At 47.0% G+C, this 25427-nt stretch overlaps 1 protein-coding gene across 3 annotated transcripts in view; it reads right to left on the reverse strand.

Annotated features, from left to right (window-relative positions):
• LOC119457266 (heat shock 70 kDa protein 12A-like) overlaps positions 1 to 25427 on the reverse strand; it is a 183366-nt gene that overhangs the window by 140378 nt on the left and 17561 nt on the right. For 2 of the 3 annotated variants that reach the window (XM_049665109.1, XM_049665108.1), the window contains exon 2: positions 13030 to 13282. In XM_049665109.1, the coding sequence (XP_049521066.1) occupies positions 13030 to 13231 (202 nt within the window). In that variant the 5' untranslated portion in view covers positions 13232 to 13282. Of the gene's footprint in view, positions 1 to 10656; positions 10895 to 13029; positions 13283 to 25427 lie in introns of those variants that run through there. The other variant, XM_049665110.1, reaches the window with a different exon arrangement.

Consider the following 25427-nt stretch of genomic DNA (forward strand, 5'->3'; position numbering starts at 1 on the left):
CAGATCGCAAAGCAGCTGCCCGAGACGCGCGCGTTATGTTTGTTGCTTGGTCATGCTTTCTAGGTTCACAATATCCAAGCATGCTTTAAAGTAATTGCCACCTTGCACATTCTTCCTGCTTCACTCTTCCTGCCAAGAATCTTCGTTTCGTGTAGTAGCCGGCCATCGGTGTGAGCTTACTTTAGCTGCGGCGGGGCATTCGCCCGACGAGAAACTAGATTTGCTTTGATGAGGCATGTATCGCTAATTCTTGCGCTCGTGCTGCTGGTCCCAAGGTAATCGCTGGTTACCGTGATCTGGGTTCATTTCGCGGAGCAGTTTGTACGAGTGGTTTCTCATGACCAGCGAAAAGATACCTTGCTCAATAATGCAATGAGTTGCCATGACTCTAACATCTGCATTGAATAAGGCATGATATAATTAAATATTTACACAACATGATATAAGGCATTATGCGCATATGTAGTACTTACATCGTTAATTAATTTTATTGGCTTATTGGTGCCTAATGCATGTGTTCTTTCTGTGCTGACAGTGCTGATGCCACTCCCTGGGAGCCAAAATGAGAGCAGCCGTGTGTGCGCGCCCAGCGACCAACGAAACCAACCGTAATCGTCACCGTCTCTGCACATCTGCAAGCATGCATGACCGCTTTGTGACTGCATCATAGAGAAATAAAAGTGACTAAATTACTGAACTCGATCGGTGTGTACCTCTAACTCGGTGTCGTATACAATCTTGTTGGACACCTCCGACACGCACTTGGCTTTGACTGTCACATCACCGCCCACGGTTTGTTCAACACCACACACGTGTGGAAGCAGATGCTCTCCTTTCTTGAGGTTGCCGCCACAAAAAAAAGCTGTTGGCGTCGGCAACCGTCTCGAAACCACACTGCAGTCTTTGCATCGCTGTTCAGCAAGCAGGCGATCTGCCGCCGTCGAAAACGGAGCGCCGTGAGCACGAGCAGCGAAGGAAAGCGCGGGCGAAACAATGTAAACAAAGCAGAGATTGCACCACGGCGCGACCGCGCTGCTTGAAATTTCCATATTGGGGGCGCTGTCAGGAGGCGCACTGGCGCAGCAGCGCCTTCTGGCGATCGTTTTCTCGTCTATAGGTTGTTAGAAGAGCACGGTCGCGTTTCCCTTTCTCGTGTATCCACGCGCTTCGTGGAAGTCACAAGTTTCGACTCCGAGCACGAGTGGAGCCACACACAACGACGCCTTTCCTAGCGCGGACATTGTAAATCTTATTTTTGGCGGTGCACTTATTCTTTCACTTTTCCCTTTTAGCCACTACACACTAATTTCGCTGTGTTGGGTAGCCACGATAAAAAATGAAGGGGGCTCTTGTCTCCATGGCCTTCCATAAAAAAAAAAAAAAAGAAAAAAGAGAAAAGCAGGTATTGAGCGCACGCGCTCCGCGGTGTGCTGACTATTGCGGCTAAATTCTGGTGCAGTAGGTGCTAAAAGCTCGAGTCTGGGCTTTCCGTGTCTGTTACGCCATCGATGTCGTTGAGGCCACTGTCAAGTCGTCGTGATCGGATCATCCGGCCACCTCCTCAGAATATGGCACCGGTGCCATTTGGCCCTACATCTATCTCATGCCACTGCGGCAGTGCATGTGCAGTCAGGAGTCGAACGCATAAACCACTGCGCTTTCGCGCCTCTTTGGTGCTCGGTAGTTTGTGTGGGGCTAAATGTGCCCGGCGGAAACTGTGCGTGCTGGCGTTCGCGTAGTGTAATTCGGAGGAGGCCAAAACAGGCAATACTGTAGCGGACGGAGACGTCCTTGTGTGCATCGCAAAGAAATTGTCCAATCGAGAACTCATTTTCTGCTTTCCTGCCGCCGCCTGTCCTCCCTACGCAGAATGTTCATCGAATTGCCGTCAAGGCAGCGAGGTTCAACTTAAGCAGCTGCTCTTGTCGTTCGGTTCATTTCAGCTCGGTACCAGTCTCGGGACCACTCTTCCAACTTTCCACAAGTTCATTCATGCGTCCGGAAGGCTGCGATGCTTGGGGTCTCGATCGTATATAGTGCGCTCTTTTCGCACATAAAATCGCATTCTACGCTCACGGTGTCTCCTAATGTTTCCGCTTTGTTTCTTTCTTTATTACTTTATTGCTGTGTTGTGTTATTACTTCCTTTTGTGGGGCCAATCTCCTTCGTAGGTATGAGCCATGCTTTGAGAATACAAAAACGGCGGTGTCCCTCTGTGAGACGCTCCTGCTGTCGCAGTAAAGGAGTTCAGACGAATCGCTTAAGTCTGATGACCTGTTTTTTATGACAGACTCAATTCCGGGGGAAGGGGTGGAGCCGGCAGAGAAAAAAGGAAAGAATGATAAATTCGTTGTACTTATAAGCTTATTTAAAAGACATTAATAAAGTAACATAATATGCAAAGGACTTTAGACGCGCTGTCCCAGGAGGTACGTAGCGGGAAAGCATTGCTGCAATTACTCTAATTCTATGATCCGGAGTGCAGATATTCCTGATTCGTTTTCACAAGGTTGAAACTACCATGTCTTTTTTTTTTTCTTTTAGTGTGTATGTGTGTTTCATCTGTTATCCTTCTTGCTTCCAACAACTGTATTGTCATGTCTCGACAGCAGTGGCAAGTAAATAAATAAATAAATAAACATGAATAGCAGGTGGAAACTGGCACAACGCAGGACATCGTGCAGTAAGTTGTTCCCGCGCCGCCGTTATACTTTTCACAGCTATAGGCTAGAATAAATTTGTTTCGAATGGCCAGACTCTTGCATTGTAGCTCCAAGCACACTCAGCCACCCGCAACTGCACCGAGCCAGGTGCGTCGGCGGAGAGGCGCTTCCCCGTCGGCGGCAGCGTGTGTGGCCGCGATCGCGCCGTGGACACCGCGTCCTGGTTGGCGGAACCCAAAATCAAATTCTGCGGCCTCGCTTTAATCGTTGGGATGCAAAAAGAAGCAGCGGAGAGATCGTGCGCATGCGCTCGTTCGCTAACTCAACCTTGAAGAACTGGCTCTCCGTTTTCGCCCCAACTGCAGCGTATAGTTGGAAGTTCTGAACGTAACTATTTTCCGCATTCGGGCCATTGTCGAAAGCGGCCAAAGGCGCTGAGAGAGATTTTGGGTTGCTACTCAAAGTGCGCTTTGATGTCACCACCTACCACGATGGGTCATTGTTATCCGAGGACTTTTAGAAACAAGACTGAAAAGGCGGAGTCAATAGAAAAAGAGAGATAAAAAGATGGTCGAGCTGTTTGCAAGAGAGAACATGAAAATGGGGTCAGATAAAAAACAGTAAAAAAAAACAAAAAACAACAGCAACCACCTAGACGGGCGTACATGGTGTATGAGCATCTTTTTTCTTGTACAATTACTTTCTACTATTTATTTCAGTGGGGATGGATGCATAAACACTCATGTGCCCACCAATGGTAGCAGTTAAGGAAGCTCACGTGGTCAAAATTAATCCGGGGACCTCCACTACCGCGTCTGTAATACCAGCGATGTTGCTTTGGAAAGAAAAACCCCATCAATCAACGAATGCCAATCTATTGGCGTAGTGTGCGATTGTGAAAACAGGGGTGCTATGCAGGATGCCCCGAGTTTGGCGAAACTCGGGATCTTCACGAGCTCTGGCGACGCCCCAAGATCAAAGAACAAATGATAACAAGACGAAGTTTGTCCATCGGCACGCCTCCAGTTTCATTGGTTAATCTAGATTCACTCTGGGTGGCTATTATCCCTTGGGCGTTGCCATATGGGCGGTCGACAAACTGGGGCTCACGTGATCATACGGTCAGTGCATGGTCGTGCCTTCTTTCACTTGTTTGTCGTTCCACCAAGTGCAATACAGGCACAAGCAAGTTATAAAATAAATTCATTTAGTACAATAATATTAGTCACATTAACGTGGGTTGTAAGCATTTTAATGTTTCCACGATGTACACGGAATGTGTATTAGACTAATTTGTATTTAAATACGTTTCGCGTTATGCCACGAGGGGACGCTCGCCCCCCTCTTTTTTTTTCTGGATTCGATTGGCACGGCTCGATACGTGCTTGCTCCAGCATTTCCGAGCACCGATTGGTGTGCGCTTGCTTTTCTCACTGGGTTTCCAACAGATCGCTCGTTGCTCCTTTGCTCTAGATTGGATTGGTGCGGCTTGCTACGTGCTTGCGCTCCCATTTCCGAGCAGAGATTGGTGTGCGCCTGGTTTTCACACTGGGCTTTTAACAGATCGCTCGTTGCTCGTGCTAAAGAAAAGCTGCGAGTAGCGCGCGCATCCAGCTACAAGACGAAGTGAGCGTCGGCTAGCGCATAAGTGGTTTGCCGCGCGCTTACCGTGTAAGCACACAGGAATGCCGGAAAGCACACATACAAGGGTCAGAAAACTACGCTTTATTTTCTTTTATTTTGCGATACACCTCCATACTTGCAAGCGTCGAGCGATGGCTTCTAACAACCGCAGGAAAGAGTCTTTGTAGTGGCTAGCCCGAGCGATCCGTGGGTTCTAACAAACGCACGAAAGGGTCTTTGCAGCGCACGTGGATGTTGACTGCCACCACATGCATCCCAGGTGGGACTCCAGCATCGGTGCAGTTACCCTGTACCCATCGCTGACGAGGGAGCGCTTCACTTTTTGACAATAACTTTCTTTTTTTTGCGTGTGAACGCCCGTGATGGGGTCCACAAAGTTCACGCTTTGGTTGACTGTCTACCAATGTGGATTGAGGCATAGCCCCGTTAGCATCCACTAAATTTGGGATACATTTGTATGCGGCCAATTCGTCACTATGAATAATGGTCCCCGGTTGAACATTGGCTGCAATAATGGCGCCTAGCGTCGCCGCCTTTCGTCGGTCGACTTTGAAAGTCGCAGCACCCCTCTGGTCGCGCAGAACATGCCGAAGACCCATAGGACCCCAACTTTAACACCGCCGTAATTTTGGCGGCTTGCGGAAAGTTGTCGCCCGTCATTAGGCGGCCTCGATTGTATACTTTTGCTCGCCGCGAAGAAGGCACTCATCAATTTGCGCTATCTACCCGGGGTACCAAGTGGAGATCGCGCCAGCAGCTCGTCCCTCGCGACCTTACGGGGGTAGTTCGTCCTGTCGGCGATGGTGTGCTCCTATAGAGGAAACAAGTCGCCGGTCATCTCCTTCAACAGCCATATGTCTACGCTTTTGCTCACGCAGTACGTGAGCCAAATCATTTGCCGCCTGGAGAGGTGGTCGTTCGGACGGCCGAGGCGGTCCGTGTTGGCGAAGTAACGTCCTTCGCCTCTCTGACCGTGCAGTGCAGCTTTACCGTGTAACTGCGAAAACTGATTTCGGCACCTGTTGCATCGGGAGGCAGCCCGGCTTCCATTCTGAGTCTTAAATATAATGTGACCACTTCGCCTACGCAGGTTGGTTGGCCCGGGTTGAACCCCAGGTGCTCGCAGGTGCCCCAGTACTCCGATGACGACGCCGGACCTGGCCTGGGGCTAGGGCGCGGTGGACGAGCAGCGCTTGAAACCGGAGAGAGCCGAAGCGATCGCACGAACTTATCCTCCGCTGCCTAGTCACATCAGTCTGTGCTCGGAAAGCATAATATGCCCGCCACGCAGTCTCCGCAGACAAGGGCGTTCGCCTAACTCGTCACACAGCCCGCGCACTGACGTTTTGGAAAGGCAAAAACGACGCTGAAACTCTACGTCGGTCATGAAGCTGAACGGGTCCAGATGGTAATATTGACGCTTGCCGCCGCTGGATGCGATGACACAGGCTGCTGCTGCCGCCGCCATGCTCCCGAGTTTAACTCGAGGGGGGTTTCGCGATGTACGAGTTTGGCCCGAGTTCGCGTGTCAATCAAAACCATACGTCACGCCCCGAGTGAGGCATGTAACTCTTGTGCGCGCCCACCACGGTTGGGCCACGCCCAACTTATTTTTCGACAACAGCGACGTGGTGCGGAACTGAGAGGCATTAACAATCTTGACCGGCGAAATAAAACACGCACAACGCACTGTCATCGGTGATGTACTCAGCACCACTATAAAAAAAAAAAAGCGTCGGCTTTCGCTGCCTTATGCATATGTCTTCTTGGGCTGTGATGACCCCACAACACGGTTCATTGCCTGCGTTCTGGCTACGTAGCGCACAGCAAATAATTATCCGCACGTCACTGTAGCTGCTTGCAAGGCGTCGATGCGCCGTGGTGGACGACGATCTTGAGCAGTGCGTAGTGTTTTCCAACGACAACGTATCGCAGCTGTCATTTGAGATGGCTGCTCTGTCAATGATATAGTGCAGCAAACATGGTCAGCGGTCAGCGCAAACACACCCAGTGCAATGGCATTTTGTCATCACAAGCACGGCACACTAAACAATTGCAACACCTTCCTGCGTTCAAAGTCTAATTTCCTAACTGCGCACAAGAGCCCTCACCCACCAAAATGTGATTGCTGCGCTGTCGTTACGATATCCATCTGCGATCGCTGTTAGCTCAGCAGCAGAAGCAATCGGCAAGCACATTGGAGTGAACAACACACTCAAATTCTGCGCACATGCGCACGGAGGCACCTTCAATGGGAAAGCGGTGACAAGCGACGAACTGTGTCGCTGGGCAGCACGCTCGTGTTCGCAATGCATCGCGGAGACTTCGCGCACGCAGATAAACTGGTGCATTTTCATTGTGCTGCGTCACTACGGACCCAGAATACCGCACAGCCATTTTGCAGCGACAGCCGTTGCTCCCGTCTCTATGGCTAAAGTGCCGTTTCAGTTGGTAAAGCGGCGGCCTTAATAGCCGCCGCAGTGAAGCACCTGCGGTGAACAGCCATGCCGCAGCGCTGCGTTGCCATTCCCCTATTAGACAGGGAATGGGCAGATCGTTGTCAAGACTGACTTTATCGAACATAGCACTGCAGCGCCCCTGGCGACTGCTCACCGCATTAACTCCCTCGTGCGTGTCACCCTCTAGAATGTATCCGCTTGTAAGCTTTCGCCTCACTGTCGCCACTCGCGGCAAAAAAGTACAAAATTTAATAATTCATTATATGTCCGTTTGTCATCACAAATTTACAGCATTCAAAACAAAAAAAAAAAAACGATACTTTAAGAAGTAAAATGTTGGTTATTTTATTTGTTGTATTTCAAAGTATTCGATTGAGGGAAAGTATAGGTGCAAGAATGCACCGCATGTGCCCTGTTCGCATTCGACGGAGGATAGAAAGATAATGCTCGAAAGAGGAGGCACGCCCTTGACGCGCCCGAGAAAGGCGTGGCAAGCGGCTCACGGCAAGTGTGCAGATAGACAGCGGGGCAGTGACGGTATTCCGAAATTGCTGTAGTACGTTGATAACAATACGCGGCGCTGGCGCGTTTTGTTGCGCAGTCCTCTGTGCTTGAAGCGCGGAAGCACTGTGCCGCGCAGGGTGCGCTCACGTTGTCATACGCGGATTTATCTCGACATTTCTTTTTGCCTGCTGTTATTGCACGTTCCTTGCTATCTTCGTTCACTGACTGCCATCGAGCAAACTCGGGTAAAACTCGGGTGAACGAGAAACTCGGCGCATCCTGCATAGCACCCCAGGTAGCTCAATTTAACCACTATTTTTGAACCGTAACATCACAAGAACATAAGCATAATATCAAAATACGCATTATATAATAAGAGATCATGTGACCCCAGGACTTGTTTACAGGTTGATCAGCTGGTAATTTTGGGCGCGAGTGTTTTTATGGACATTGTTTCAACAATATTTCTTCAGGGATTCCTATTAAGAAAAGAAAGGGATGCGCCAGGAAACGACGATAAAGATGTTCCGACAGTCTCACGGAAATTTGCATGGTTGTAGTACTACTCTAAAGGCCGATGACAGTTTTGTTATTACCGTAGATTTGTGATCACCTGGTATTAGATTACCTTACCTCATGCTCTGCGTGCTTCTCACTATCTGTATGGCTTTTTTTTTTTTGCGGCCAAATACATGCTGCGGCAGCGGGAATGACTTCGAATGAGAACTTGGTAGTTGAAATCATGCAGTTTTATCACCACGTCACACATTGAGGTCATGAAATTATCCCTCAGTGGTTGCCTGCCCACTGCGGCATAATTGGCAATGACCGCCCAGATGAAGCCGCTAGAACATCGCATGAAGAGAGACACTGTATTTTAATCCCACTTTCAAAGACTTACGCCGCTAGACAACCTTGTTGGCTTGCTCATTCATTATCATCAGAGAAGTGAAATCGTTCAAGTTTAACATGCACCAGACTACGTACTGGGAACCACTCGCTGCAGATCCGACCTTTAGCCGGACTCCCTCCCCGCGAGGCAATGGTCCTCTGGAAGCCGTGGCTCGCAATTGCAGTTAAGAAATCGCCTACTACACTTTCACCACAACGGCAGACAGTGCTGCCTGCACTGTCTGCGGTTATACGCCGAGAGCATCGATTACTTGTTGCGCGATTTTCTTCAGTTTAATGCTCAGAAACAATCGCTCCCCTTTGCGTTAGCGCATCTGGCCCTTATCTATATACAGACGACATCACAAGACTCGCCGTTAGAAGGTACTGGAGGCGCTATTGCGCTTTTTTTAAGATCAACGACCTGCATATGCGATTGCCTTTAACTACATCACACTTCCTTTGCGCGTGCATATGTTCACGGAACCTCCTCTCTCTTCTCTTTCTCTTATCTTTTCTCCCCCACCTCCTTCATATCTGTAGGGTAGCCAACCGGACGCTTTTCTAATTAACCTCCTTACCTCCCTCTCCTCATATCCTCTCTATTTCTATATCACTTAATTGGCGAGAGAAGACAGGAAGTAAAGAAAAAAAAAAAGACGGAAGTAAAAGGAGTCCTCAGTTATACCACTCTGGACAGATTTCTGTTAAACGCTTACGTTCGAAACATAACGATAGAGTACGATGAAATTAAAATTCTAATTTATTGTTCACCTTATTTTGCGCATTATTTTTTTAAACAGCGGGACAAGTGAGCGCAGTGAACTTTTTTGGGTTACCGGACTACTCTGCCAAGACCACTGCTTGCGTGGCCGTTACGAGCGCGAGAATCCCATGCTTAAGGCAAAAGGGTCGACTGAACGCGACGCCATGTAGAAAATAACAAACCCGTGAGGACGGCACACCTATACAGAGCGCAGGCGCAGCCTGTCTAACTCCAAACAACGAATAAATTTTAACAATATTTGGTACTATAAACGGTAAGTTTTATAACAGCCAGTAACATCGTTATTGTCGACGTTCCCGACGCATGCGAAGTTCTTTTCCAGTATGGTGTCATGGTGTCCGGTCCTGATTATTCTGAAGGCTAGGATAATAATAAAACACCAGTAATAAGTACTGGGTACTATTCAGAGATACAATCGACCAATGTTTGCGAGCTATGCTCAGACCTAGCTGACTTGGAACATATGCTCTGGCGGTGCCCCGCGTTACGCGACTGCGACGATGTCACGTCGTCCAAGTGGGAGGCTGCCCTAAGTAGCTGAGATCTTGAAGCACAGCTATGGGCTGTCCATCGGGCCCGCGACGCAGCAGAGAGGCTCGGCCTTTCTGTACTGACGTGAGAGTGGCCCGCTACGTGCTGACGCGCGTTCCGAGGGACCGTAATAAAGTTTTTTCATACCATACTAGACTGCGAATTTGCTGAGAAATCCAGCAGGCACATTGATTCCAGCGGGCACATTAGCGCTGTGTCCGCGTCGTCCATCCGTGCCTCGTCCCTTTTCATACGCTATTAAGTATAAGACATGGAATACCAACTCGCCCAATCTTACGCTCTTTCACATTGATTCTGTTTTTAACACGCACACACGTGTACACACACACACACACACACACACACACACACACACCACACACACACACACACACACACACACACACACACACACACACACACACACACACACACACACACACACACACACACACACACACACACACACACACACACACACACACACACACACACACACACACACACACACACACACACACACACACACACACACACACACACACACACACACACACACACACACACACACACACACACACACACACACACACACACACACACACACACACACACACACACACACACACACACACACACACACACACACCACACACACACACACACACACACACACACACACACACACACCACACACACACACACACACACACACACACACACACACACACCACACACACACACACACACACACACACACACACACACACACACACACACACACACACCACACACACACACACACACACACACACACACACACACACACACACACACACACACACACACACACACACACACACACACACACACACACACACACACACACACACACACACACACACACACACACACACACACACACACACACACACACACAAGCACGCGAAAATAAAAATAAAGACAGGAGAAGCGAGGGCGATTCCTCGTTGAAGGAAGGAAATGGCCGCTGGTCGTCATGAAGACACGAGGAAAGTGTTCATTGCGATAAGTTTTGCATGTCTTCATTACGGTATCCAAGCTATGGCTTTCACTCAGTGTCTCATTTACTTCGTGTCCTGGGGCTGACTGCGAAGGAAGAAATGCATGAGAAGTGAGGATATTGAAGCTTCCTTACCTGCGAATATGAAGGTCCTTGTCCACTCCATTTGGGAACTGATATTCAAAAGTTCACACGACCTACTCAACAGTCATCGCTGTGTGTAGAGAACTAGCTGCCTTAAGACGTCGCGCTAGACCCACAGGTTGCCTCCACGGTATAGTCGGACGCACAACCACCGCTGCCAATGCGTGCAAAGCCACTTTCTGCAACCGCGCACGGCCATGCACTGCCGCGGCTTTCGGTAAAGAGCGGCGCTCGCGAGGAGGGAAGGCTTCCGAAAGTGGATGGCGTCGCTCGCCTGATGGACAGACGAAGGCGGCAGAGTCAAGTTCTCCGCATCGGAGGAACCAGTTTCTCCGCCACAAGCATGAGCGCTCTCTCGTGCCGGTTCGTGTGCATTAATGAGCACACGACGGCAAACACCAGCAACGTTCGTGGCCGCAGACTCAGCAGTTCCCGCCGCCTTCGATGTGGGTCAGTCGGCGGAGATGCGCAACCCCGCCGGGGTTATTACGGCGGCCCAGCGTGAACGGACTCGCAAATCGGACGCGAGGATCGGCCCAGCAGCAACTGTCTCGGCTGCGCTCAGGAGAAGGCGCCCGCAGCACTCGAGTCGATCCCGCCGCGAGCAACGGCAGCGGCAACTCCAGCCCGGCCGCGAACGAGTATACGCCGACGAAGCTCGCCCCGAGGGAGTGGTTCGGTGACGGCCCGCTGATGAACCTGTCCCCGGCGGACCTAACGGGCAGCGCTGGCCCATATGTGTGCGGCACTCTATATCGTATCCCGTTCCCGATCACAGCTGCGGCAGCGGGTTTAGCATACACTGGTGGGCGTGGACGAAAGGTTACATAGCTCACGTGCCCCCGACGATAGGAATCGTACTGCCGTGCGGGCGAAAAGGGAGGCCGTTGGGCTGCTTGGGTGAATTGCGGGGGCTATGTGCGGCTCGCAACATCGGCACAGCCATTGTTTTCACTTGTTTAACATGTGCCAAACATAGGTAAGTCAGTGAGCTAGCCTGATGCTCCTCAAAATAGAAAGGGAAGCGAGAAGGATCAAGGACGATGAAAACAGAAAGTACGGACGCGTTTATGACAAGGCAGCGCTCTCACATCACGTGCTCAGTCCCGTGCATGAAGCAAAGATCGGCTCCGTTGCCTGTCTTGCATTTATAGGTTCAGGCCATGGGCCTAAATTGTGCCTTTGAACCATAAATTCCTGCATGATACTTTGAAGGACAGCTTGCGCCAGTCTATAGCGTCCTATGTGAGGGCCGCACGAAAGATGTGTTCCAGTGCTTGGATGCCTGCCTTTGCACTCGCATTGTTGGCCGTTGTCTCGGCCGATGAGAAACGCGCAGCGCCGGGTAAAAGCGACGACAAGGTGAACCTGTGCATCCAATTTGCCTCGCTGTACATCGCATATGGTCGTCGGACGGATAAGTTCCTTTCTGGAACAATTTAATGCAGGGATGAACGGCGGTCTGGTATGGCCCAGTATACTGTTTGAAGTCTCATGAGCGATAACGCGGAAGTTGCATCCGGCTTCGAATATGTATATAGTCCGTGTACTACTACTGTCGTCAGAAAATGTATTCCTTGCGTTCAGTGCTCGTTGCCTGCCTATGCGAGCTACATTCACCAATAAGTTGCAAAGGAACTTCATTGCAAAACGCCCGCTTTATTTGGTTGCTTTATCGTCGACTAAAATGGCTTAAGAACAAGGAAAGAAGAGAACGAAACCAAGAAAGAGCGTGTGCATTATCTGTCTTGCCTTCGTCTCTATATTTTTCCCTGAGCGATGTGCGTGCTACAGTGTGAACACAGAAAGTCGTCTTTCGTATATTTAAGCTTGTTTTGGAGGCGCTGATGAGAGGTCGGAAAAAAGGCGGATTATGAGACAGCGTAGCATCAGCCGTGTCACCGTTGCTTGTAAGTTCTTCGCCATTTGACGTGTCTAGTGCGCAGTGCTTGAGCAGGATCATTACTTTGAGGGCCTGTGAGGCGCGTACCGCTCTTCAGGAGCGTCCACGCGGTTCACGCGAGCTCTGGGTCGAGAGGAATATCGCAAAGGGTAAATAGACCATTCGAAGACTATAAAGCACAGGGTGCGTGTACACAGCCTTAATGTGCGCAATTAAATCCTTCCAGCAGGATTAAGGCAGCTGCTTCACGGATGCGAATGTGTCAACAGTTGAACAAGAGAATTAGGATACGTAGAATTTGACGCCCGAGCTGCTTGACTACTAGATACGGGAACCAACCGAATCCACCAAAGCATAAGCAACGCTTTCGCACAGTTGCCTTGCATTCTTCAATTTCATCAACACCGAAATACTCGTAGCTTACAGCCTCGGAGTATTGCTTACTTTCGAAGGCAACTCACCTCGACGTTCCGGAGCGGCCGGCATCCCGCGGCGGCGCACAGTCCCGTCGGCGGGGTCCACACGCGACTCCGGCAGGCTGTCGAAGACGTCCGGCGGCAGGGCCCGGACCATGTCGGGCATGCGGCGTTGCGTGGCTCCGAGGCTGGATGGGCCCCGCGCGGGCGGAGCCGGCGGCCAGGCGGCGTAGTTCCGCGCCGCCATGCGCCTTCCGTCGGCCCCTAGCGTCGCCGCCGGACGCCCACGCTTCCGGTCCTGAGAGCGCGCGCAAATCACCACCCTGCTCAACTAGCTGCGACGGTTCGAGCGCGGAATACACGGGCGGTCACCAGGCAGTATCTCTTACGAGAGGTCTCTCTAAACGTCAGCTCACGCGATCTTTTCTTAGGCGACTTTAGCAGGTGAAAAAAAAAAATCTATAAAAAAAGCAAAGTACAGACGGCCAAAAATAAAAAAGCGATCAAAATCGTAGGCAACCGGTCGCATTAATTACTTGATTCTGAAACTGCTGTGCAGTTTCAGGATCATAGTGACGCTGCCACGTTTCCTCCACAGTAGCCAAATGGTAGAGGAAGTTTTCGCGAAAGTACTCGAAATGTTCGAAAATGAGCTTCGATCCTTCCGTCCGATGGCGCTTTTTATCAGCGTTAAAATATTTCGGCACAAACTTCGCCGAGAACTTGTGCATTGTAAATTGCGGATTGCTTTTGAATGCGGCTCATTCCCTGGGTATGTTTAGTGTCTCAGCAATAATTTTAGTAAAGATTCGTCAGTCTCCGAGTATCACGTCGTGGACATTATAAACAATTGCAGGGGCTGAATTGTGCTCGAATGCCTCCCGTAGCTTGCTGCACAAATACCCCCCGTTGAAACTGCCTACGCCACTTCTTAAAGGTGGATTAGGACGTACACTGATTTCTCACCCAGTGTTTCGCTTATATTTTTATAAATCTGCTTTGGAGTAACCTTTTGGAGAAAAAGAAACTTTAGGACAGCCTGGAGATCAAAAGGCGGAAATTCTGCATTCGCCTCCGACATGGCTAGAACAACCGCTTGAAAAAAAATTGAAAATAATTTTCAGACATATGAAAACCTGCGCACCGTCACACCAAAGAAGGTCATATTTAATAAAATAACAAAATTATTACATTGTATTTGAAATAGGTCGGGGCGAGACCTTTTCAGCACCCCTGTACAAGAAAAAAAAAAAAAGAAAAGAAAAAGAAACAGCAAAATCATAAAACAAAATTATGTAACAGCAAGAAATGCATATACAAGAAAATGCATTGAATTGAGAAAGAAAAACACATTTAGAAGAAGCGCCAACTCGCGAACAGAAACATCATGGCCAATAACGGATGCATTATTATTTGGTAGTCACTTCCAATGATACATTGCCATGAAAAATGAAAGTGCCGTTTAGTGAGTGTAAAGGAAGGCTTTACTTTAAAGGGTGATCTAAATATTAATGATGGAAAACACGATGAGCTGCCTGGACATGAGATTTGCCGAGCGAAATACGTTGAAAATCTTAAACAATACAAGAAAATACAATAAAAATCTAGAAACAGTCGTATTAATCTGCGATTTTGAAGCGAATGCAAGGAAGGTGATTCTATGATTTCAGCGACGTTGGCTTTGGTCGACGTCGCGACGTTGATTTCAGCGATGTTGGCGTTGGTGAAAGGCGTTGGTGCTAGGTTCGATTCCCGGACCAGGACGAATTTTTCCTCAACTGCGAAGCTTTCTTTTTGAGAAAACCGGGTGGTTTTCGTTACATCTTCGTGCTACATTCGGACAGATGACAATTTCCCCTTTCATGACACGTCTTTCACCTTGCGGGATTCCGCAGAACTGACTTACCATAACCTACTCCAATTTTGTAAACTATTCAAATGCTTATGAAATGTTTTTATTGTGAGCAGTACGGGTATTCCGAAACAGATTTTGCTGCGACACTCAACTCGCACTCTTTCTCAAGGACAGCAGCTCTAATATGGACGTAAATATTCCAACGGAGGCCATATTCTTGGATTTCAAGAGAAAAGAAAAAAGAACGAAAAAAAAAAACCTTTGATAACTTTTCTCATAAGCGACCCCTACTTAAGCTTTGCAGATTAAAATGAAACCCTCTTGTTCTACAGTAGATGAAAGATTTTCAGATTGCAAGGTTCTTTGTTAACCTCTAAGTTTCTGCCGCATATGTTAGCACCGGTAGAATGCAATGATTGTACACTTTTCTTTTCAACGACAGTGGTAAGCTCCCAGTCAGGATTTGGCAATGCCTGCCGTATGCACTCCAACCCAATTTTACTCTTCTGTAAATTTCTTTCTCGTGATCAGGGTCCCCTGTGAGTAATGTCGTGGAGCAGAGGTAGAACACCCGGCTTCTAATCTGAAGGTCGTAAGTTCGAATCCTTCTCCAGTCCACTACATTTTTCAGGCATGGAGTGGCGCCTGACACCGGCAAAAAAAATATTGCCAAGAGCTAGTGGGCCTATACTAGTCCAGGTGCAACCAAATTAGGAAGGCCCACTAAGCTTCAACAAAGTCACTCCCTCACCAGAACAGGAATTGGTCACGGAGGCCATACGCTCCGGTTAATCGACCCGGGCCTGTGCGACCAAATTAGGAAGGCCCACTAAGCTTCAACAAAGTCACTCCCTCACCAGAACAGGAATTGGCCACGGAGGCCACACGCTCCGGTTAATCGACCCGAGCAAGTCACTCCCTCACCAGAACAGGAATTGGCCACGGAGGCCATACGCTCCGGTTAATCGACCCGAGCCTGTTCAGCTCGGGTCGATTAACCGGAGCGTATGGCCTCCGTGGCCAATTCCTGTTCTGGTGAGGGAGTGACTTTGTTGAAGCTTAGTGGGCCTTCCTAATTTGGTTGCACCTGGACTAGTATAGGCCCGCTAGCTCTTGGCGATGTGGGGCAGAACCCTGGAGGTTAACAAAGAACCTTGCAATCTGAAAATCTTTAATCTACTGCAGAACAATAGGGTTTAATTTTAATCTGCAAAGATTAAGTAGGGGTCACTTATGAGAAAAGTTATCAAAGGTTTTTTTTTTTCGTTCTTTTTTCTTTTCTCTTGAAATCCAAGAATATGGCCTCCGTTGGAATATTTACGTCCATATTAGAGCTGCTGTCCTTGAGATTACCCAGCAAGAATTCCTTTGGTATATTACGATTTTCCAACCACGGGAACGCACCTGACCTGGGATATACCTACAAAATTTCTCGTTTTCGGAGCTTGTTTAAAGGAGAACTAAATTCCGCAACACACGTTTGCTTACTTTTCCATGGAGATGATTGTTACATGACCTTTACACCGGCCAAATACTGCGCTTCCGCCCCTTGACCTGCCTGAAAGTTCCGTGCAGTATCGATTTGCCCGAAAGCCGAGGAAAGGAAGCGGTGCGTTCAGGTTCGCGTGAACGAGCCCAGCCGTTCCGATTTGTACATCGTCATACAGTTGATCTGTCTTAAAGTTGCATTCCGTATCTCGCCATACAATATATTGCTCTACGTTTCGGTAATTTAATTTGCTGCTACGCTTGCGTACGACCCCCAATCGAATGTATTTAGTGAAACTGCTGCATTCGCAGCATTAGGACCAATTATAACGGGGTTAATCAGAAAAAAAACATGCTATTTGTGAGCCTGTACAGCTCGGGTAGATTAACCGGAGCATATGGCCTCCGTGGCCAATTCCTGTTCTGGTGAGGGAGTGCCTTTGTTGAAGCTTAGTGGGCCTTCCTAATTTGGTTGCACCTGGACTAGTATAGGCCCACTAGCTCTTGGCGATTTTTTTTTTTTTTTTGCCGGTGTCAGGCGCCACTCCATGCCTGAAAAATGTAGTGGACTGGAGAAGGATTCGAACTTACGACCTTCAGATTAGAAGCCGGGTGTTCTACCTCTGCTCCACGACATTACTCACAGGGGACCCTGATCACGAGAAAGAAATTTACAGAAGAGTAAAATTGGGTTGGAGTGCATACGGCAGGCATTGCCAAATCCTGACTGGAAGCTTACCACTGTCGTTGAAAAGAAAAGTGTACAATCATTGCATTCTGCCGGTGCAAACATATGGGGCAGTAACTTGGAGGTTAACAAAGAAGCTCGAGAACAAGTTAAGGACCGCACAAAGAGCGATGGAACGAAAAATCTTAGGACTAACGTTAAGAGACAGGAAGAGGGCGGTGTGGATCAGAGAACAAAGGGGAATAGCCGATATTCTAGTTGACATTAAGAGAAAAAAAATGGAGCTGGGCAGGCCGTCTAATGCGTAGGATGGATAACCGGTGGACCATTAGGGTTACAGAATGGATACCAAGAGAAGGGGAACGCAGTCGAGGACGGCAGAAAACTAGGTGGGCTGATGAAGTTAGGAAATTTGCAGGCGCAAGTTGGAATCAGCTAGCGCATGGCAGGTGTAATTGGAGATCGCAGGGCCTTCGTCCTGCAGTGGGCATAAATATAGGCTGATGACGATGATGATGATGATGGCCTCTGTGAGTGGAGACCACCATTGCTTCATCATGGCCACAGATCCCACGCGCCGTTTGGCCCATTTCAGGCGCCTGCTTGTGCTTCTTGCATAATAATAATAAAGTGCGTTCTATAAAGCCATTTCTAAAGCAGCTTTCGCCGCTGGTCGCTAAATAAAAGATACAGACAAAAAGCTGCTAAATATAGCAACGAAATTGCTAAAATGGCAATCCTAACACGTAACATTAGCCAAGGTTCAAACATTTTGAGCACGCGACTAAAAAGGCGTTGTAAGCCTCTCTATATCGAGGAAATCACAAATTTATTTTTCATTTTGTTCAGTTGCGCAATTGGTCAAGGTTACTTAATTATTTCACCATATAAGAAAGTTGTAAAGTGTTCTAGGAAACGTCCTATTCAGCAGTATTGAACTGTCTACGTATGACGTAATACTTTTTTCTGCCTCATAACCAAAGCCCAAGAAATAAAAAAATAAGCAAACAATAAGCGTGACTCGTATACGCGCTTGCACAGCGCGATCGCAGTGTTCTCAAACATGCCAAACATGAACGAACAGCGCATTTCACCTATAGCGTGGTGCCGCTGTGGAACAGCCAGTGATGCAGGCGTTGGGTTCAAAAATCACGCTAGAGTTTGGTGTCAGTTGTGAAGGCCGGAAGACACAACATGACAGCGATAAGCAAAGTGAAGAAGTTCGCCACCCTGTCACTGTCTCAGTGGCAGCGCATTATGCAAAAGCACAGTTCATTCATTAGGGGCATATTTGACAGTACTCTGATAGGGGCACGCGAAATCGTTTCAAATGGCTTTTGAAGACAAGTTCTCCTTTAGCGACGTCGGATCGATTTGGGGCTCGTGAAATCTGACTGCCACTTTCTGACCACTTTCGTCAAAATAAGACAAGTTGAGGCCTTCTAGTGTACGTAGGACAATAAAAAAGGAGTCAAAATTAAGCTTGGAACGAAAAAGATGCATCAAGTTAGCATGTAGAGCTATGCACGAAGCAGTAATAATGCGTAATTAGTGCAGAAATGCCGAAATTAAACCCAGATGCGGTCGTTCAAACGAAACGACGCGCTCCTATAACCGGAAACGGAAGTGTGACTATACTAAAGAAAAAAAAATGGGTCGATCTCGGAGATAATGCAGTCTAAAACACATGGTACCCTAATGCTTTTGGAAAGGAACAGCGCTAAGCGGACAAGGACTTAGGCAAAGAAGAACATGACACTGGCGCTGTATAGGGTCGAGGGTGGCCCCTGCCTTAAGCCATATTAGTCGAGTTGATAATTGTATTGCTAAAAATTTAGGAAGTTTGGCCTTCAGAGTCTTTAGGTATGTTAACGATTTCTTGATCATTGCGGAAAGAAAAAATCTAAATAGTGACGTAGCTGATATTTCAAAGATTTTCAAGGAATGCGGTTTTCAAGGAATGCAGAAGGTTTAAAACTTACCTTTGAGTTGCCTGCGGAAGGTGAGCTTCAATTCCTAGATATTAGACATGAGGTTTCGGGAGGACCATGTGTGTGGGTATATAAGCCTCGTTCTGTAAAGGCACTTCTAAATTTTTCCTCTGGACACTCAAAAATAGTAAAAACCGATATTGTTTACGCTGCGTTGCGTGGGTTACCCGGATAGTAAATTCTTGGGGGTCTGTCATAATCTAGTTAAGTGGGTAAAGGGTACTGGTAAGGTTAAGACTAAATCAAAAGATCCCGCGCGCAATGAAAAAAAGACCGGTGGTGGTACCATATTTGCGCAAGTTTTCGCATTGCTTGAGGAACGTGGCTAATAGGTATGGGGTGCGTGTGGTGATGTCCTCCCAACAAACTTAATTGCCACGATTTGTTTCCATTTGCATGAAGAATTGTTAGGCCATGGTAAGGAATGCAGTTTTTGTTCCGAGAAGTTAAAAACTAGACATGTTCGATGTAGATCTTCTGTTGTGTACAGGTTGCCACTGTCATGCGGGCAGGTTTATGTGGGCGAGACCGGTCGCTGTGTGAACATTAGATTAAAGGAGCACTTGTCATCATTAAAAGGTACTGGGGGTTTCCACTTGCCTTTGCATTTCAGAGTGTGTGGGTGCCGACCGATTGCGTGAAAAAGTGATTGTTTGTTCTCGCATAAAGATCAAACCACAAAGGAGCTTATGGAAGCATTTCATATTGATAGGGAAGGGGAAATATGTGTTAGCGAGCTGTCTGTCGCTCTTAGTAATAAAGAGTTGAGATATTTGCAAGAGCGTGTATCACAGCAGATTGTTCTTAAGTTTGATAAGGAAAGTATTATATGGGTTTTATTTGTTTTTAGTTTTTGTTATGACGCACTGGTTTATTCCACGTGTGGTTCGACACGTCACCAGGATGGCTCCTGCTGCGCATGTACAGTCGCTTAGATGTTGCGCGGTCGAGCCGTGTTTATACATGTGATTTTCCTCGAAATAAATTTCAGTTGTGGGACTGTTCTTTTTTGCCTAAGTCCTTGTACGTTTAGCGCTCTTACCTTCAGAAACATGGATTACCACCAACTCGCCCAAGGTTCCCTTCTAGTGCACATATGACAAACAAGACGTTGTCTTTGTTCGATGTCAACTGCTGTTGAGTCGCCTTTCATAAATGTATAAACGACACATTAGATAAAATTTTATAAATAATTTTTTTAAGGAACGCTGTCCGTACCGCCAAAAATCAGCTCATTCTCGCGATGCATGGCGTTCTGGTTCAAGACGTGTATAGGACTGTGTGCTCTCGATTTTTCGAGCCTATTCCGTTGTTTTTATTTATATTTCAATAGTTTTTATTATTGTCGCTATTAAGTGAAAAGAAGTAGCCAACATCATTATATGATGACGTCTCTTTCTTTTATTTTTGTTTCAATAATAAAAAGAAAAGTCGCAATATATACCACGTTAACTTCATCAATGGAGTTTTGGGTGGTAAATAAGCAGAAATAACTGCTCAGAGAGTTTTTGAGAATTTTTACGTAATATTGGAGAGAAGCACATCGAAAACCATCAGTGCAAAGAATAATTTACGATTTTTACTGGAAGTACTGGGAGTGAAAAAAAAAAAAAGACATCTGAAGTAAAAAAAAAAAAAAAAAAAACGCCCCTTGCATCTGGGGTGCAATCTTATAACGGTTCGGAAAACGAACTATTTGCTTGCCATCGCGTGATTGGACAGAATGGCACTTTCGTCAGCAAAAACGCGATTCTGGCGAATTCCGCGAGGCCAAGCGAACGGCTCGCTCTCCGAACCGTTTTCAACTTCTCTAAGACCACGCCAAAAATAATGATATACAGATTTGGTGACATGCTGATGCCCATGCTATGGGCGAAAGCCGCGGTTTCGGAAATATTAAGACGGGTATGCGCCTATTGTTTAGGGAGCGTTTTTATTGACTCCTTGCAGCAAGCACTCGGCGCTGTTTGTTTTTTTCTGCATTTTTTAACGCTCTGAAACAATGGTTGTCAGGTTTGAGAGCATCCACAAGTCTACTCATATTCAAGTACCATGCATGATCAGCTTCTCTGTGTAAGCAAGCTAGCCTAGTCACGCACCTTGAACTGATGCTGGAACGATCGCGTGCTTTGTTCAGTATATCAGTATATGTACAATTGATGTAAGGTGTTGTACAGTAATGAATAAGGACATTTGCACAGGCGGTGTTCAAAAAGCTAGAGATCAGACTGCTGATGCTTCTGTGGAAGGTCAGTGTGAAATTGTCTCCGAGCTCTTGTGCGAATGAAAAGTCCACACGACGGGAAGTATTTCTCACAATAAATTGTACATACGACGCGGAAACGCTAACGCATGGATGAAAGCATCCTTCTGCGGAAAAAGAAAAAGAAGAGCCTGTAGCCCCGTCCGAAGCATCGATATAGCAGCGTATAGACGCCCGCTGCGTAAATGAAACAATCTGACAGATGCTCATGTCGCTGTCGCTGTCATCAAAAAATTTCTTCAACGAAAGCGCAAATTTTGCGTTATTTGATGGGCGAATTGCTAGGATTACTAAAGGCCAAGATGGGTCAGTTTTGTCCAAGTTTTTATTTTTCGGCACTTCCTAACGTGCCGAAAAGTGCCAAATCTGACAAAAAGTTAAGGTGCAGTCTTTGTTTCAAACGATGCAGGACGTTGCTCATAAAAGACTTCCGACGGCAATACCTATCAACGTCCTGAAACGCTGTCGATCGAATTGCTCGATTTCCTTGGATGCAGTAAAGAAAGAGTAAAAATGTAGCTTTGAAATGCGTAAGCATTTTTATGCCTACCCAACGAAAAAATCCGTCCATCCGTCCGTCCGTCACCCAAGAAGATCGCTTTCAAGATAGAGCCCGCAGCAGCGAGCGAATTCACCTTCGTGCTTCCTCTCGCTCTAACGCCAACTAAGCTGCGAGACCACAGCGCACACGAAGCTATCAGCACTTGGCGGCCTATCAGCACGGTGGCGGCCGCACCATACGCAGCCGCCACTGCAGCCGCCGCCGAAGTACGGTTGATCACGGCTGGTTCGCGTCGAGAGGAGGCAGCGCCATCGACCAGGCCTACGTGCGAGGTCTACCAAAAGGGACACTGTTCAATTACGTCACGTACTACAGCAGGCATCTGCCAGTGCTCATCTTCCGCAATTCCATAAAGCAGCGGCATCGTCCAAACCCACCATTATATAACATTAGTGAACATTACTACTATATGTATACTCGCCTCTGTTTCATCGTCTCATGCGGGTCTCAGTTAACATTTCCGTGTTGCAACCGCACTTCTCCTTTTCACGATTCTTTCGCGGTGTTTCTCGCAATTATACCAAACACAGCAGTATACGACGACGAAACTGCAGGTGATTAGTGACGAATTCTTACGCATCATTTAGATAACTAGCACAGGAGATTCTGCATGTAACGTTTTTTGCCTCTTCCCCGAAATTTTGCGTGTCACCGTGGCGTTTCTTGCCGAGTGGGTTGTGTTCATCTTCCTTTAACCAAATGAAGCACAGAGACATAATCGCTTTCAAAGTCGACTTATTACCGACTGATGTGTTACGAGCGCCTAAAACCGATATTTTGTGTAAATATCCCGTTAAGATGCCGAGCACATGCACACGGAGGAAGTAAACTTGTTCCGTGTCGTGCAAGCGGCTTTTCTTGGCCTACACACAGGCATGACGGTGCAAGAAATCGTGGTATAGTCGGCATGTCGGTGCTGCATACTGTCAGCGCATGGTTTAATAGAAACGCACTGCACGAGTGCTTCTTGTCCTCTATGATGGCATAATGATCTAGATCGAAATGGTGCCAAATTTCACGAAAGCTGAAGGCGAGAATATGGTTAAAATGTTCCCATATAGTTCAGCCTGCATCGGTTTTTATATCCGGGATTAATATTTTACGTAATTGCTTCCAAGTTCATTTTGAGTTAAGGAAACGTGCATTAAAATGTTCAAGCGCTGGCAAGACGATACAGCACGTAACTTTTGCCGAAAAAAAAAGAAGTGCCAGTGAGCGCCTACGATGCAACAAATCACGAAACTGCTACATTCAGAGTAAAGTCGGCTCCTTGGTACGTAGTATGTGCAAAGCACACACGCATTTTAATGGAATAAGGCACGATACGCAGCGGCGCTCTTGAATTTTTTAAAAATTTCTTATTCTTGCTTTAGTCCATTCTTCTCTGGGTATTTGCCCATTCTTCTCCAATTTCTTAGTGGGTGTGTACCACTATGATACAATGAACACAAGAATCGTTTTATGTACCTAGATATGGCTCGTACTTCTGTTGTCAAAATAAAGCGGCACTCGCCCAAGGTACAAAAGGAAATAAAAGATATAATGACGCTTCGAGACCGCTACGGGTCCCTTGTTCACGATGAAGATGGGCGGAAGAGGGGGCGATTATATATATTTATGCGTCAGGTGGCGCAGAATGCGCACGTATACCTCGGGTAGATAACCCCGTGTTCCGTTAATCGAGAGTTTAGTCGTTTGAATATGGAAAGATTCTAAAAGTTGCCGTGAAGATAGGCGCTTCTCTGTCGCAACTATGCTATAGGCATCCCAATCGATGATGTGATTAATAGTCATGTGATGATCCGCCAAGGCGTTCAAACTTGAAGTGCCTTTCCTGACATCGTTCTGGTGCTGCTGAATCCTTCTTTTAAAATGACCGGTTTCAGCTATGTAGGATGCATCACAATTCTTGCACGGTATCTGGTAGATACCAGATACCGTGCAACCTTGATAACTGGAAACCTTGACTTTTCCTAAAGAGTCTTTCACGCGTACGAGCTTCTGTCTTTGTTTGTCGGCATGTGTGCGATTTTTACGCCGCATGTGCCAAAAACTCTTGCCAGTGCCTCACTGATTTCTTGCGCGTAGGAGACAGCCGCACGTTCTTGCTTCTCTTTTTGTGGTGCAGGTCGTACTTCTATGTTCACCACCATTCTTCCCTCGAGAAGCACCATGCATCGCTTAGTTTCCTCCTCGTGGCGTCTCTGCGTCGACTTCTCACACGGTGCATCCGCTTCATTTGACGTTTCTATTTCAGTGTTTGTTGTTTATTCAATGACGATATCCCGCGAAATTCCGACCTACCGCGGTGGTTTAGAGGCTATGTTGTTGCGCTGTTAAGTACGAGGTTTCGGAATCGAATCCCGGCCACGGCGACCGTAGTTCGATGGGGGCGAAATGCAAAAACGCCCGTGTCCCGTGCATTGGCGACATTAAAATCCCCTGGTGGTAAAAATTAATCCAGAGTCCCTTCCACTATGGCGTGCCTCATAACTAAATCGTGGTTTTGGCACGTAAAACCACAGAATTCGGCCCCGCGAAATTGAGGCACCGACATAGCTCGTGAACTGTGTAGTGCACAACCGTCGCATGAGATTACGCGTTGTATAGGATGAAAATATGGACAATTGGACGCATCGCTTTGAATTGTTTAGCATTTATTTACCACTTGACGAAAGTGTCACTTGACATATATTCTAACATGGGCGTTATTTCTGTATATTTTTTTATATCTCGCTGGTTTTCTTTGGAACGCGAGAAATAAAAAAAAGAAGAACAAGAAAAGGATTGCGTAATGAGTAAAAATTTCAGAATAAGACTTTCTTTAGAAGACTCTAAGCATTTCTCGTTGAAAGGCTTTCTCTAAAATTTCGGACTTGCGAAGTTTTTAACTGATCTTAACTAATTATTGATTTAGGCAGAATACAATAACTATTGTGAAGTATTCCACAGAATATTCAACAACACGCTTTTATTCCCATTTCTCAATGTGCTCCGGCATATTTAATAAATTTTGGCAAAAGTTAGCTGGGACGCCCTGTACATATGGCAGCAAATTCAGTAAAAGGTAGCAGTAGAAACGTCATAAAATACCAAGATTCATTGTTTACGTGACAGAAATAGCTCGCGACCAAACCACGCACGCACACAGAACTCAAGATTTGCAGCGCAATAATATAAAATGCTGCAGACGAGGGGCGCATAACATATGATGCAATCGCGTTGCGATTCAGCACATTAGCGGAAAAAAGAACAAGGCAGTAACGAAATCAGCAAAACAATGTAAGCTCGCAGACAGCAAGATAAGTGGAAGTACCCATCTCTAAAACGATTTAAATTAGCTAACAAATACGTTTGCATTTTACCTCGTTCATACTTGATTTGTCAAGTAACAAATTTATATTTTGAACAAGAAAAGAATGCGAAACAAGAGAAAAACCCCCCATGCAGCTTTATTTTTTTTTAATATGGTGTGTCCTAGCTAATGTTAGCCAAGGTGTTCAAAGAAAAAAATCTTAAAAAAAAAAAAACACACATGGTGCAAGAAAAGATCGTAAGACCTACGGTGTTTGGTCGTCAGACCTCTGAAGACCTTC

The sequence above is a fragment of the Dermacentor silvarum genome, chromosome 1 (genome assembly GCF_013339745.2).
Source record: "Dermacentor silvarum isolate Dsil-2018 chromosome 1, BIME_Dsil_1.4, whole genome shotgun sequence".
Lineage (NCBI taxonomy): Eukaryota > Metazoa > Arthropoda > Arachnida > Ixodida > Ixodidae > Dermacentor > Dermacentor silvarum.